A 15,286-nucleotide genomic window follows, 5' to 3' on the forward strand; every position below is an offset into this window, starting at 1 on the left:
TATTATTTTTGTGTCATTTATGTATCATGTTAACGGGTCGTGTAAGAAATTAATAGGTCTAATAATATGTAGCATTGATTGTTATGTGTATTTCATATGTTATATTTGACTTTCACAATTATTAAGTCTTTTAGTTTCATATGTAGGGGCAAATGTGTCTTTTTATTAATTAACAATCATAAAAGGCTATATGGACATGAAGTTTTTACTTTTAAACTTTTAGAACTACAATTAAAAAAAAGAAATAAGAAAATTACAAGATTGATATTATCTGACTGGCTGCCTTTAGGTATATCCTGCTTTCCCACCTCAAGAGGGATTAGGATCCTATCCAAATCCTCTTTGTGGGGATCTGGAGGATCAATCAATCATGTCTGTTCATCGTATATCGTGCAGTTGGAAATTATTTTGAATTTTTTTATTTAAAATTGAACAAAAATAGTATCTAACGAAAACTGACTGCACGATGCATAATGAACAAACACGATTGGTTGATCATCCAGATCTCCACAAAGAGGATCCTTATCCCCTCAAGAGGGCCAAAAGTTCAAAACCAAGATTCGAAAAATCACAAAGTACCTCACTGCACCTACATTAGAATAACTAATTATTATGCAAACATTTAATTTGATTTGATTTTAGAAGAACGTTGGTGGCCGGGTGTCACATCCCAGACTCCAACCTCTCGGATATTGTCCGCTTTGGCATTCTGGGCCTGGACTATGTCGCAGCCACCCAGCTACCGTACGGTTTTGTTCTTGTGGACCGTAGTCCACAAAAGGCCTCTCTGAAGTTAAAGCTCTGGGCATGGATATATAAGGCCCAAAGACCACGCCCTCATGGGCGATGTGGGATACTACACCGGGGATGGTTGGGGTAAAGAAAAGAAAAAAGAATGGAATGGCGTTTTTACCTCTACTTGTGGATGAGATTTTGATAAAAAATTTCAATTTGTACTATGATTAATAACGAACTTCGCCACAGGATTAAAATTAATAGTTTTCCACCACATGAGTCAATTTAAAAGTAATGTCTCGCCACAAAGATCACAAAAAATATTTGGCCTAAAATTAATAATTTGAAACAAAAGAACGAAACTCCAAAATCTTGATGAATGTGACGAGGGAAAACTATTAGTTATATTTTTGTGTACATAGAATACCACCACGTAGTTTGTTTATTGGCTTATTATATCAACACCCCACAATTTGTTTAATAAACCCCACATATTTAATAAATCCCACATTTGCTTTTTCAATGAAAAATTATCTTAATACACCCCACATATTTCCCCATAATACCCTAACACCTCACATTCTCAATATACACCTTACATTTTCCACATGCATCCTATATTTTCTATACACACCACATTTCTCACGTCTTATAAAGCTTTTAATTTGGACAAAAAATGCCGACTGAAATTTTGACAAAAGATGCCGCTTGGGATTTAAAGCATATGTGGGTTGTTTTCAATTCCACCATTAAAACCCATATCGTCTGTTTTTAGTATTTGGTGGTACTTGTAGGTGTGTGTTTAATTCTTCATGTAATCCCTGTGATCCCTAAAAGATGAATATGAAGATAGAAGCTTGGATAACGTAGCAAAAACAAGATTAAATAATTATCGATATTGTCAAAATCACTAAAACAATAAAAAATATGAAGTCTTACCTCATATGAAGCTTCCGCAACATCAATTTCGTGTTTCATTCGTCAAAAATAATTTCTCAATCAACATGTTTGTAGTTTCATTGGTTAGGGTTTTGTTCAACAATAGAGAGTCAAAGAGATTTTGATAGTTAAAGAAGATAAATAATACGTTAAAAGTGATTTGTGGTGCATTTAGAAATTTTTTATTTTTTTTTAAACCTAATAAGGTCAAAATTGCCATTGCATAGTAGGGTAAATAAATTATTTAATATTAAATTTTAATGTAGGATGCATTCAACGTTTTGTAGATTGCTAATATAAAAGACCTTGTTTATCGGTTAATATACCTCTAATAAGATATGTCAACCATGTCATCTACATATATTATAACTTTATAAATATCAAATGGTAATATTACACGGCGTGTTCCCAAAACAAACAAAATTTCTCTGAAACTAGCACCATGACCACCCAAATCTTAAATGGAGGATTGTAATAATTTTCTTAACGGCCTCAACCTAACTTCACCCTCGAGGCCAAAAGAAAAAAAAAAAAAAAAAAAAAAAAAAAAAAAAAAAAAAAAACAGAACTTCACCCTCATTGGCCTCAACCATTTGGCAATGCATCAATAATTAACATTTTTTAATTCTGGTTTGGAATTATTGATTAATATTGGTCCCCTGGAGCGTGATCTCACTGGACCTCAACTTTGATTGATACCAGATCACTAGACACCGTTCAGTTATAAAGAAAATCTTGTCCTATATTTTAGACAAAGATCATGTGAGGCGTGGGGACCTTGTGATCGCCAGAATTAGGAGGACTAACTTGTTAGATGATACTGTCATCTTATAGCTATCCTTATGAACCCAAGATGCAATACCAGTTTACAAAAAAATAAAAATAAAAGATAGCTTCCTCTTCTTTATTCAGAATATCCATCTCTTATATTTGAATTGAAAACTTTCTCCAGTAAAACGGAAACTAAGTATTGAATCAAATTGTTATCGTTGTCAAGGTTTATGAATTACGGAATATCTTTCGTTCCGGTAGCATCGTGACTAGAGAGTTTACTGCAGAAATTTTTTAATTAAACATTGATATCATTTAAGCATCAATTTGCTTCCCTATCTATCAATCTTTGATTGTACAAAGTTTGATTTGTGCTTATTCTTAATCTCACTTATTGCCACAGAATATGATACATAAGCCACTTGTCACATTATCGATGATCAAAATTTCAGAAAACCCAAGTGTTGCTAACTTTATTAGTGTTCTGAAACTAGACGTATACCTTCAATTCTCTGAGTTAAGTCATTTCAAAGAATAAATTTAGTTGCATACGGAAAAAGAAACTTGTCATTTTTCGCACTCAATGTTCGACGATCACAATCACCAATACTAGCATTGGCGCATGGGATCTGCATAAAATGTTTGTTGTTAAACAAAATAAATCATAGTTTATATGAAATCGAAAAGATAGTGTGTAGAAGCCATGATTAGATTCAAGAATTTAAATCAGTCCACATAAAAATCCAACTAAAATACCAATTAGTTAATTTAGTTTAGGATAAATCAAAGAAATTGGATGATAAAAGAAATGTCAGGTCGATTCAGATAGGCAAGAAGCAACCAAATTCCATCAACCTCTGAACCCAGAAAGAAGAAAGGATTATGGACCACCTATTTTATGAGGTAGAAATAAAATCCTGCTATTTTTTTTTTCAAGGTCCTCCCTACCCAATTATTGGAGTTTTGTCTGTTCAAGAATATTGTTTTCGTATGTACCCAAAATTAACCAATTTGTCATCGTTATATTATTGTTTCCTTTTCGTTTCGAAATTTATTAAAAATATCATTCTTACTATAATTTTCATATTACATTTGTACCATCTTTCTAATAGAGAATAGAGATGAGATCTACATGTGTTAGTAACTCTACCTCAATTAGAAAGATGATACAAATATGATAAAAATATATATATAATAAATGTTACATTACTCTTTTTACTAGCGTAAAGTTGTTCAACTCTTTTGATTTATTAGTTATATTTACCTTTTCAACTATTGAATCATGAATATGTTACGTACATCCACTATGACCTTTGTTTTCGTCAAATCGTACACAATCATATGCATATAACAAGTACAAAAGTGTGAATGATAATTTTCAATAAGAAATGTTATTTAGTCTCAATAAACATGTTATAGTTTTTCTTTGGGTCTCAATGCCACAACTCCAAATCAAAATTAAGTTAATACTAATTCTAACGATTATGCATTCCATTATTAAGAAGCTTACACCGGACACACCCCGACTCAAAATGTCCACAAGGACTTCGAATCGAGTTGTGTTGACCGACACCTGGAAGGTGATGAAGTCATAAAGTGTGATGATGTGGAAAAATATGAATAAATTTGAACCTAAGAGTGCCTAATTACCAAAGTGCGCTGATGAGCGGGAATGAACTCACTTCACATGTGACGTTAGAGCATAAGTAAGTACAGTAGAGTGGATTGAGAGTCATACCCTCGAAAGAAATCTCCAATACTAAGATTTGCCACGACCCTTCGTCGATAAGAAAGCTCAACTAATAAAACCTAGAGGGTGAAAACAAAACAAGGGTGAGTGGCCCAGGAAATAAAATTTTTAATAGAAGCCTTCTTAAACGTTATAACCTTTCGATGCAAATACCTGTATAGTTTCCAGAAAATCATATCACGTATCAATGTGAAATCAAAAGTATATCAACAGTAATTCCATAAATATACCATGACACAGCATCTTACAGTAATATGAATAATCATGTGCTCAAAAATCTATATTAGCACGCAAGTCGGAGTCACCTAATGTGACCTGTACAACTGCACCTATATCTCATCAATCAATGCTAGCACATAAGTCGAAGTCACCTATAGTGACCTGTACGACTTGTCCATATCTCATCAATCAATGCTAGCACATAAGTCGGAGTCACATATAGTGACTTGTACGACTCATCCATATCTCATTAATCAATGTTAGCTCATAAGTCGGAGTCACTTATAGTGACCTGTACGACTCATCCATATCTCTTCAATCAATGCTAGCTCATAAGTTGGAGTCACCTATAATGACATGTATGACTCATCCATATCGCATCAATCAAAATCCAAGTAATATGTCAACTGGATCCACCTTTTGTGACCTGTACGGCTGAACCCATAGCTTATCACATATCCCTGCACACAAGTTGGAACCACCTCCAGTGGTCTGTACGACAGGACTGGGTGTAAATAAGTACGCACAAGTGCTACGATCACGTAAAGACTGTGCGAATAATTGCGAGTCACCTACGAGTCGGAGCCACCTGTAGTGGTCTATACGATAGGACTGTGCACCTACCTTGGATTCAAGGTGAGCATAATGTGTGGGAGGTGAACATTACGTGAAAGATTGTGCCCTGGCCACGGGCGGGAGCACTAACAGCGGGGTGTAGGTTTATGAGCTCTAACTGCATCTATTATAACATGTACGACTCATGGGTAACCTATACGACAGTGTCAGAATTGCCTATTATTGCAACCTGTATGACAAGGTTGGAGCTTCCTAAAGTATAAATATAGTCATGCCATAACTCGATCATTTCAAATAACACCATAAACTTACCTGAACTTACCTGTGCATCTTGCGTTCCTCTTTGCACTTCAAAGCATTCACAGTAATTCCTTACAGGTAGTATACATATGGATATGTCATGATGCAATCTAATAATCAACCATGTCATAGCATTTATCAGTATATACATATATATATATACATATATATATATATATATATATATATAAGATGGCGAAATATGCATAATCTGTAACACCCTACTCCCGAACTATTTATTTCGGGAATAATTATCGGGAACAAGTCCAACTAAATATTAGTTTAATTAACCATCATTATTTATGATTCTTTAATTCAATCTCTAAATTCCTCACACATTGATTTATGACCAACATTTAACCACCAAAATCATAAGGTTAAATCTCACCTTTTCATCAATTTCATTCACATTGCTCAATTCCCAAACAAGGCTTTTGTCTCAATTATTTAATCTCATTTATTGTATGGCTGCATCTAACGTCTCGTTAGACTGCCTACGTACCCTAAATAGGGATCAAGCCAATCATAGTTCACATCAATTATTTGTAGGTAACATGCATAAATCAACTTAAACACGTGTGTGGAATTATCAATCATATGTATATATACGATAGAAAGGAAATGACCCTCTCACCTGAGGTCCGCGCTACGACTCCCTAGCATGCACATCAAGACATCACAAACCAATGTCGCCTGCGACCAAGGTTAATTTAGCCGGGAAAAGCCCCAATTTAACACGAACCAGTCGAACCCTATAATTTGGGTGTCTTCAATTCGGCTCTATAGCAACTCCGATGCCCCTAAACTTGTTTAGGCTTTGTTCATGAGCTTCAGAGGAGTACTTTGGTGGTGGTAATTTAAGGGTTTTGTTTCAGAATTTGAGGAATGGCCACCACGAACCATAGCCCCGCCATCGGCCCTTTGATGAATTTACACCCAAATTCCTTCAAATTTTAGGTGGATATGGAAGAGGGGAAGGCTAGATGATGACTGGGAGTGGTAAATCGGTCCAAATCGTCGAAAAAATGGTAGAAAAGTGATGGAAATAGCCGGTATACGGGTCGGGTCCGTGGCTTTTACGGGTCAAGGGGAAAAGATCCGGTTCCCCCCTTCTTTTCCTCCCCATTTTTTCCTCCTTTCTCTCTTCCCTCATTGGGCCATCCTCTCTCCCGGTCCCTCATGTGCTCTCTTCCTCCCTTTTCTTTCTCCGCTATCACGCAGCCCCTTCTTCTCTCTTCCTTATTTTTTATTTTTATTTTTTGTTTTTTTTTTCTCTTAAAATTGATTGGTTACCACTCCAACATGACACACCTCAACCCAAAATGCCCACTAGGACCCCGAATCGAGGCATGCTGGCCGATACTTGGAAGGTGATGAAGCCATAAAGTGTGATAATGTATAAAATGTGAATAAATTAAAATCTAAAAGTGCCTACGTACACGAGTACTGGGTGAACGGGTCTGGACCCATTTCACGCGTGATACAGAGCATAAGTATAGTACAGTAAGGTAAGATAATGATTATACCATCATAAAAAGACATCTGTACTGAAGAGTGCCATGAATCCTTGTCGATACGGAACTCTGCTGCTAGAACCTGAAGGGGTGCAAAAATAGAAAATACGAGTGAGTGAAACAAAACTTTTCAAACCAATTTCAATTACCAAAGGCAGTAGCCCCTCGCCGTAACACCTGTATAATTTCCCAGAAATACCAGGCATGACTATAACTCAAAACCATAACCAAAATAACAGTCTCATAGTTATGCCGTGTCAAATATCTCAACAAGAATAAATAACCCAGGTGAAATAAATCAATATGAAATGGTGTGTCAACCGGATCCACCTATTGTGGCATGTATAGCTAAACCAATAGCTTATCAACATGTTAGTTGGAGTCACCTTACGTGACCTATACGGTTGAATCAATAGCTCATCAACATGTTAGCCGGAGTCACCTCACATGACTTGTACGGTTGAATCAATAGCTCATCAATCAATGCTGGCACATAAGTTGAAGTCACCTATAGTGACCTGTACAACTTATCCATATCTCATCAATCAATGCTAGCACATAAGTCAAAGTCACCTATAGTGACCTGTACGACTTATCCATATATCATCAATCAATGCTAGCACATAAGTTGGAGTCACCTATAGTGACATGTACGACTTATCCATGTCTCAACAATCAATGCTAGCACATAAGTCGTAGTCACCTATAATGACCTGTACGACTTATCCATATCTTATCAATCAATGTTAGCACATAAGTCGGAGTCACTTATAGTGACATGTACGACTAAATCAATAGCTCATCAAATATCTCTGCACATGAGTTGGAACCACCTCTAGTGGTTTGTACGACAGGACTGGGTGTAAACAAGTACACTCAAGTGCTACGATCACGTGAAGACTGTGCGAATAATCACGGGTCACCTACGAGTCAGAACCACCTATAGTGGTCTGTACGACAGGCCTGTGCACCTACCTTGAATTCAAGGTGAGTGTAAGGTGCAGAAGGTGAACATCACATGAAGGACTGTACCCTGGCCACGGGCGGGAGCACTAACACCGGGGTGCAGGTTTATGAGCCCTAAATGCATCTAATACCGCATGTATGACTCATAGGCAACCTATACGACAGTGTCAGAGTTGCCTAAAACATAAATGTAAGCATGTCATAACCCCATCATTTCAAATAAAATGTAATCATAACCATGCATCTCACATTTCACAACATATACTCACCTGAACTTACCTGTGCATTCTACGTTCACCTTCACACTTCAAAGCATTCACAATAATTATGTGTCGGTAATATACATATGGATATGCCATGATGCAATCTAAAACTCACCCATACCATAGCATCTTCAAGTATATATAAATATATATAATATGGCGTAAAATGCACAATCTATAACGCTCTACTCCCGAACTATTTATTTTCGGGAATAATTATCGGTGATAAGCCCAACTAGACACTAATTTAATTAACCATCATTACTTATGTCTCCTTACTTCATTTCCCTAATTCCTCACATATTGATTTATGACCAACATTTAACCACCAAAATCATATGGTTAAATCTCACATTTTCCACCAATATCCTTCGCATTGCTCAATTCCCCAAACAAGGCTATTGTCCCAATTAATTAGTCTCGTTTATTGTATGGCTGCATCTAACGTCTCGTTAAACTGTCTACGTACCCTAAACAGGGGTCAAGCCATTCGTAGTTTGCACTAGTCCTCTAAAGCATTCACATAAATTATATGAAATATTCAATTTATAAACGTTTGTGGAGATGTCAATCTTATATATATATATAGACACACACACACACACACACATATACACACACGATAGAAGGGAAAAGACCCGCTCACCTTAGGTCCACGCTACAACTCCCTCGCACGAATATCTAGACATCATGAACTATCATCGTCTGTGACCAATTATTAAATCACGTCTTAGAGTTTTTACCGATAGAATACATAATTTACATAAAACACATCCCTACGTAATACAATCCGGAAGATCTGCATCACGGATCTACGATCCGTTATTTCAAAGATCTAAATTATGTTTCTAGAACAATGTCCTAAGGTTTCATTACGATCCAACGGTCGAATCTCTGCCAATTGCTAAAACCAAGTGACGGTCAACATTTTATTTTATGAACTTACAAATTCAATTCGGGAAGATCTGTACATCGGATTCCCGATCCGTAAGTTTCTATGGTCCTCAAATATTATGTACTATAACGTATTAAAGTTTGGTGACGATCCAACGTTCGGATTGTCGATTCATATAATGACATTTTAATGTATTGTAGAGAATTTAGGTTCCAGTGATCAATCTACATCATACGATCCTCAGGACTGAACTCCAGGCATCTAATTTATCCTAAACATAGCATTGACGGTCCTCTGGCCATGCACCACCGGGAGTGGCGGTCTGCCGCCCCGACTTGCCGGAAAATTCAACTATTTCTAAAAATTCTCAAAAATTACAAAAAAGGAAGATCTCAATGAGAGGAACAACTTTCATACCTGCCACAAAGTCCAAAAGTGGACAGAAGATGGTCAATTTTGCCCACGAAGCCGGCGGATACCTAAAGCTTCACAGTGTTGATTCGTCGTCTACGGTGGTCCAACGGGGTCAAGGTTGGTTGGGTTTTGCTCTTGGGATGATGGGCTACAAGGCCCAGGTGGTGGCATCGGCCATCGCTTTGCCGTTTTGCCGGAAAGATAAAAAAGGGTAGCTGGAGCACTGTGAGAACCGTCAACTTTCGTGGCCTCAAACCGCCACATACAGAGGTTAGTCAAGGTGGTTCTTGGGTGGATTTTGTAGAGGCGAATGAAAGCTTCAACATGGCGGTGGTGGCGTCGAGCAAATCCACCGAAGTTGGCCGGAATTGGCCTTGGAAGTTGGGTGGTCGCCGTGGTGGCGTGCACAGGAAAGCTGGGAGTTTTCTTCCCTTTTTTTTTTTTCTTCTAATTTCTGATTGGGCTGCTGCCTTTTTTCTACCTTTTATCTAAAGGAAAACTAATGAAAAGGGCTTGAAAACTTTGAGTTTTAATAATAAGGACAACTTTGAGTTTTAATAATAAGGACAAAATAAAGGGTTAAGTGAATAGTACCAAAATTGACTTTTTAGTGTAAAAATGTAATTTTTCGTTACAGTGAATAATACTGTAGGCTTTTTGTTAAAACTCTCTTTATCTAATTGGTCATCCTTAACCAATTAACTAACTTTAAATAACCAACTTCAAACGTTCATAATTATACCGTTATAATCTGGACTCGCAAACGACTTTCGCCTAAGTGTTCGTACCACCGAGTACTACTTAAATACGCTAAAAGAATAAGTCATACATTTCTCTAAACGATGGTTAACAGAAGTCAAAGTCCTTGCCTCTAGGGCATTTTCGTCAATTCCTTTGATTAAAATAAATAAAAACGTAAAATTAAAGACGGGTTGTCACACCTCAGTTAATTAAGAATATTTTCTTTTTGCATGAAATCTTGAGTTCAAATTCTCACGCTTCAATGTCACTCATATAAAAATTAATAACCGTTGTTATGGGTTGATTTAAAAGCTTAACTTCTGGTTTGACTTATGAGGCTAGGCCAGGGGACATATGGCCTCCCAAAATATAACTAGCTAGGGACTAGAATCCAAAATTTGTTTATTTTATACTTACTGTTTTATCAACTTGGTGATGGTTATCCAAAACTTACACAAAACCTATTTTAAAGAATTGAACATTTATGTATGAATTTTTAGTTAAAATGGTTATTAAGATTTGTATAACTCTTCACTTTGGTTTTTGAGATTTGAAATCAATAGAAGTGGTTATTGAGATTGTCCACCAGCAATCATTTTGGTTATTGGGTGAAAAATTATGTTAAATAAGGATCAAAATTACAAAATTATCCTCAATTTAATAAACAATAGGCCAAAATGATTGGACCAAAATTGAGGATATTTTTATCATTTTATTCCTATTTTATGGAGATTTTTTGTGGAATGATCAAAATGATTGATTGTGGACAAACTCAAAGACCAATTCTATCTATTTCAAATCTCAGGGATCAAAATGAGGAGTCTCAAAGATTACTTTTAGCAAAAAAGTCTTTATGTATTGGTGCTATTTTTTGGAACTTCTTTTACAGAAAAATGGAAAAGATATGAATAAGTAGGAATTCTTGTAACATGTACAAATACTACAGGTGTGGGAAGTGATGAACAAAGGAGTAGGTACTTTCAGAGCGGCGAACAAAAAATGCAGGAGTCATTTGTTTTTTTCTAGAAAAGAATTATTTTCATTCATTTCGGCTAGATTTTTTGTTCATTTTGGCCTGCTCTCCTTCTTGCCTATGCTTAAAGACTTTTGGGTTAAGCTACAATCTCATTGCTTTTAAAAGATTAACAAACAAATAGAAGTTGGTGATGGAAAACAAACTTGAACTGAAAACTTGTTGTATAAACGTTGAAAACGAACTCTTCTACATGCTCATGAAAACAAACTCGTACAATACACATATCGAAAACAAACTCTTTTCTCCTGTGTCTCTGAGGTTCGAAACCCGTTTACATATATAGCCGATTGAGAGGAGGTACATTATATAACCGACGCCTACCCTAATTTTCGTCAAAGAACTAAATGCACTACCATTATACCATCCACATATCACACTAATCTAATTAGCTGGCCCTTTTGTGCCTAATTCGACCGCACCAGTTCCATTGTTGCCATCGCCATGATCAACTTGGGTTTTCGTTTCGAGCATTGCATTCGCTTCTCTCCACTTGTGGAACTTGCCAAACAAGACCTCCATATCTTCTAGCGTTCTACCTTGTGTCTCCGGGTACATCGTATAAAAGAACACCCATGCAACAGCAGCAACTCCCCCGTAAAGAAAGAACGCCCCACCCATTGTTAAGGCCTTATACAACGAAATAAACGTCATTGAGAGGACCCCACTCACCACCCTATTCATCGCCACTCCCATACTACAGCCTTGGGCACGTAGCTTCAACGGAAAGATCTCAGAGCTATAAACCCAAGTGATGGGCCCCAATCCGATAGAGAAGAGCGCGGCGTACGCTATTACCATGGTCAAGCACAGTGCAGTAGTCCACGTCATCTTAGCCCCGTGGTGCTGATCAATGATTGTAAGGCCGACACCAAGAGCTCCGAGGGAAAATATCATCCCGGCAACACTAGATAGAAGCAACGGACGCCGTCCGACCCGATCAAGCAAAAACGTGGCGACCAGGATGAAAATGGTCTTGGCTAATCCAACGGCTACAGTGCAGAGTAGCTTGTGGTCGGAGTTGGTTATCCCAGCCGTCTCAAAGACTCTTGGGCTGTACAAAACGATGGCGTCGATGCCCGAGGCCTGCTGAAAGAAATGGATACCGACGGCGCAGATTAAAATGTGACGAACTGCTGGTGTTGGATGGAGGAGCAACTCTTTCCAGACGTCATGGCCTTTGCTACGTTTGGGGACCTGAACGACGTCGTCGGTGCAGTGCTCGGGGATTCCAGCAGCTTCTTTGATGTCCGCTAATCGAAGCAGAGACTCCTCCTTGGAGTCTGAGGTTTTGTTGAGAACACGTGTCGCGTCCCCGAGCCGTCCCTGCATGACGAGCCAGCGCGGCGACTCTGGCATGGCTAAGACGCCTAAGGCCAAAAAAACGCAGGGGACTGCGCCGACGCCGAGCATGAGCCGCCACCCCAAGTTAGTTGGGAGCTTCGAGAACGCATAGTTGGACACGTAGCCCAACAGTATCCCTACATTGACAAAGACCTAGTATGCATTCACACAAATCAAATTAGTGAAAACATAATCAATTCATAATAAAAACGAAATCAATTCATATCCGCATTCCACAATTTTTTTCTTTAACTAATAAATCATTTCAAGCTTTTCAAAAGTGATTTTCGCATCATAATTCTTTTTTTTTTTTTTTCTAAAATATTTTATTCATCTAGCATGTAACTTTCTTTAAATTTATACAATTCACATGTTAAACAAGTGTAGTGTTAGGTAGATTAAGTTTGTAGACTAAATTTGCAATTAAATACTGTGCTCACAATAAGAATAAGCACGTTAATTAAATAATAATTCAATTGTCAACTTACATATCATTTAGTTTACAAATTTAATCTTCTTAGTACTACTCGAAAAAATAATAAGAGTGCATGAGAGAAAAAATTACAAATAATTATTTACAAAATTTTGTCTCACTAACATTACCCAAGAAAATGAGTCATGAGAGAAAAAACATTGCAAATAACGCGTTATCCAACATTATCCTTTTATAATTATCCAAATTTTATAGTAATAAACTGTTAATTTTGTTTCCATGTGGAGGGAAAATAAAAGAAATTCATGAAAAACCACATAAAAGAAAAACTCCCGACATATCGAAATTCTTTTATTTGTATGATGTTTTTAAGAATAATGCTGCACTTACCACCTATTATTATCATCGTATGTAGCACCTTTCTATAGAAGTAGGGACCACCAACTCATGTGAGTGCCATTTTTTTTAGAACAATGATACAAATAAATGATAATAGTAACATTTTTGTTTCTTAAAATGTTGAAGGCATGCATGTTGTAGGTCTCACCAACATGCTGCCTGTGCTTTGGGTTGTGAACTTGTGATAAGCTCTAGTACTATGGCTGTTTCGCTTTATGGAAAATGATATAGCGGTTATGGATGCATATAAACCAACCTCTGTGAAAGATGTGAGGAACCCACGAGATGACGCCGGCGAGACCTCGGCGGTATAGACAGGAGCGATCATGAGGGCGTACCCGACGCCAATCCCAGCTATAAACCGGCCGACCATTAGAAAGACATAGTTTGTGGCGAATCCCATAAGAAGAGCTCCGGCGAAGAAAATAGCCCCGGCAAGGACTATGGTGTATCGGCGACCAATCCAGTCGGATGTTCTTCCGGCAGCGGCGGAGCCGAAGAGGGAGTAGACGTTTAGAATACCGAGTAGGATCTCAATTTGCACGTCGGAAATCTTGAGATCCTTTTGTATGTAAATTGCAGCTCCACTCATCACACCAATGTCTATAGATATATAAAACCAACATCATCACATGCAAAAATATAACTTTTGGAATATTAATGACAACGAATTGTTGCAATAAATTAAGAATTTTTTCTCGCAACTCAATTTTTATAATTATCGTGTATTTTTATCATTAAAGCAAAAGTGTATACGACTACTTTGGAGGTTTAATAATAATTAAAAGCAAATCTAAGGAAGCAAAATTTGAAGTATATATACTTACCATAACCCAGCAAGATTGAAGTCATGGAAGCCAAAATGGCACAACCAAAGGCGTACTTATTTCTTTTGGGTTTCTTTGGGGGATCAAAGTCTGAGAGGCCTCTGCTCCCGGTTTGTTGGCTGAAGACGGCATTATCTTCAGCTCTCCGGCCGGCCATCTTCTCAGAGAAAAGAGATGTGGAGGGGAAAAATGGAGCCTAATATTTGCAGAGATGTAATTTAGGGAGAGAGAGAGAGAGAGAGAGAGAGAAAGAGAAAGAGAGACTTAAGTGGATATTAGATGTTTTGAGAACTTGAGGTGAAGAGGGCTTAAATAGACATTAAAAAAGCTAACATCATTTTAATAGCATAAATAGATTCGTGAGTCACAACTCCTCTACTAGCCACTCTGCATCTCTCTCTCTCTCTCTCCACCAGTTCTTCCATCCCTCTAACATATTCGTCCAACCTAACGACAAAAAAATATATATTAGTAACAGTGTTTCTCTCGTTTTCTTTTTCTACGTGGGGCGATGACCAGCCGACTCTTTCTTTAAAGATAACGTACTCATTTTGGATAGGAAGCAGCTGTACTTTGAAACACATTTCTTCATCATGAGATTGAAGAGCCCCAGATGGCTAGTAAACTATTTGAAATATCATCATAAGTATTCGGATTATCATTCACATATCAATTTATTTGAATGATGTTCAATGTATAATGGCATATATATGCCCGAGGAAGAGAAATTACGAATTCATTAAAATAAGTCATCGTTCCAAATAATAAAAGTCTAATGAAAAAAATTTAGTACATTACTACAAATTACCAAATGTTCAAGGATATGCGAAAGGAAAAGAGTTGCGTTTCAAGGATAAGGAAACCTTGCACGTTTTTTACGATAAAACCCTTCAAATTTCATCATCACCAAGAGAAATGATATTGGTTTATTTTGAACTCCCTTAAAAGTACTATTCATGAGGGTTTTTATGTTTTTTAAAATTCAAACGACAATGTACCCATCCTCAAAGCATAGAGGGTGCTATCACGAGCGTTTGTATATTTGTTTTTCACATTTTTCGAACTTGTAAATTAATTATTATATTTTTTCAATGTGTTTGTTATTTTTAAATTAATTAATATTTTTATTTTTATTGTGTTTTATAATTTTTTTAATCTCACTCTTTG

At 37.0% G+C, this 15,286-nt stretch overlaps 1 protein-coding gene across 1 annotated transcript; it reads right to left on the reverse strand.

Annotated features, from left to right (window-relative positions):
- Nucleotides 1-11,283: 11,283 nt before the first annotated feature.
- On the reverse strand, nucleotides 11,284-14,370 carry LOC137727992 (putative polyol transporter 1). Its single transcript, XM_068466859.1, has 3 exons — nucleotides 14,120-14,370; nucleotides 13,549-13,895; nucleotides 11,284-12,613 (listed from the first exon to the last, which is right to left on the reverse strand). Exons 1-3 carry the CDS (start codon nucleotides 14,274-14,276, stop codon nucleotides 11,501-11,503), a joined length of 1,617 nt encoding a protein of 538 aa, XP_068322960.1. The 5' UTR covers nucleotides 14,277-14,370; the 3' UTR covers nucleotides 11,284-11,500.
- Nucleotides 14,371-15,286: the final 916 nt, after the last annotated feature.

The sequence above is a fragment of the Pyrus communis genome, chromosome 3 (assembly GCF_963583255.1).
Source record: "Pyrus communis chromosome 3, drPyrComm1.1, whole genome shotgun sequence".
Classification (NCBI taxonomy): Eukaryota; Viridiplantae; Streptophyta; class Magnoliopsida; order Rosales; family Rosaceae; genus Pyrus; species Pyrus communis.

Excerpts from the sequence above, each read along its gene's own strand:
- LOC137727992 (XM_068466859.1), bottom strand. The coding sequence starts at position 14,276 with ATGGCCGGCCGGAGAGCTGAAGATAATGCCGTCTTCAGCCAACAAACC. Across the intron at positions 13,896-14,119 it reads TTCAATCTTGCTGGGTTATG|ACATTGGTGTGATGAGTGGA; the intron begins GTAAGTATATAT and ends ATATATCTATAG. Across the intron at positions 12,614-13,548 it reads TCCTCACATCTTTCACAGAG|GTCTTTGTCAATGTAGGGAT; the intron begins GTTGGTTTATAT and ends AATGCATACTAG.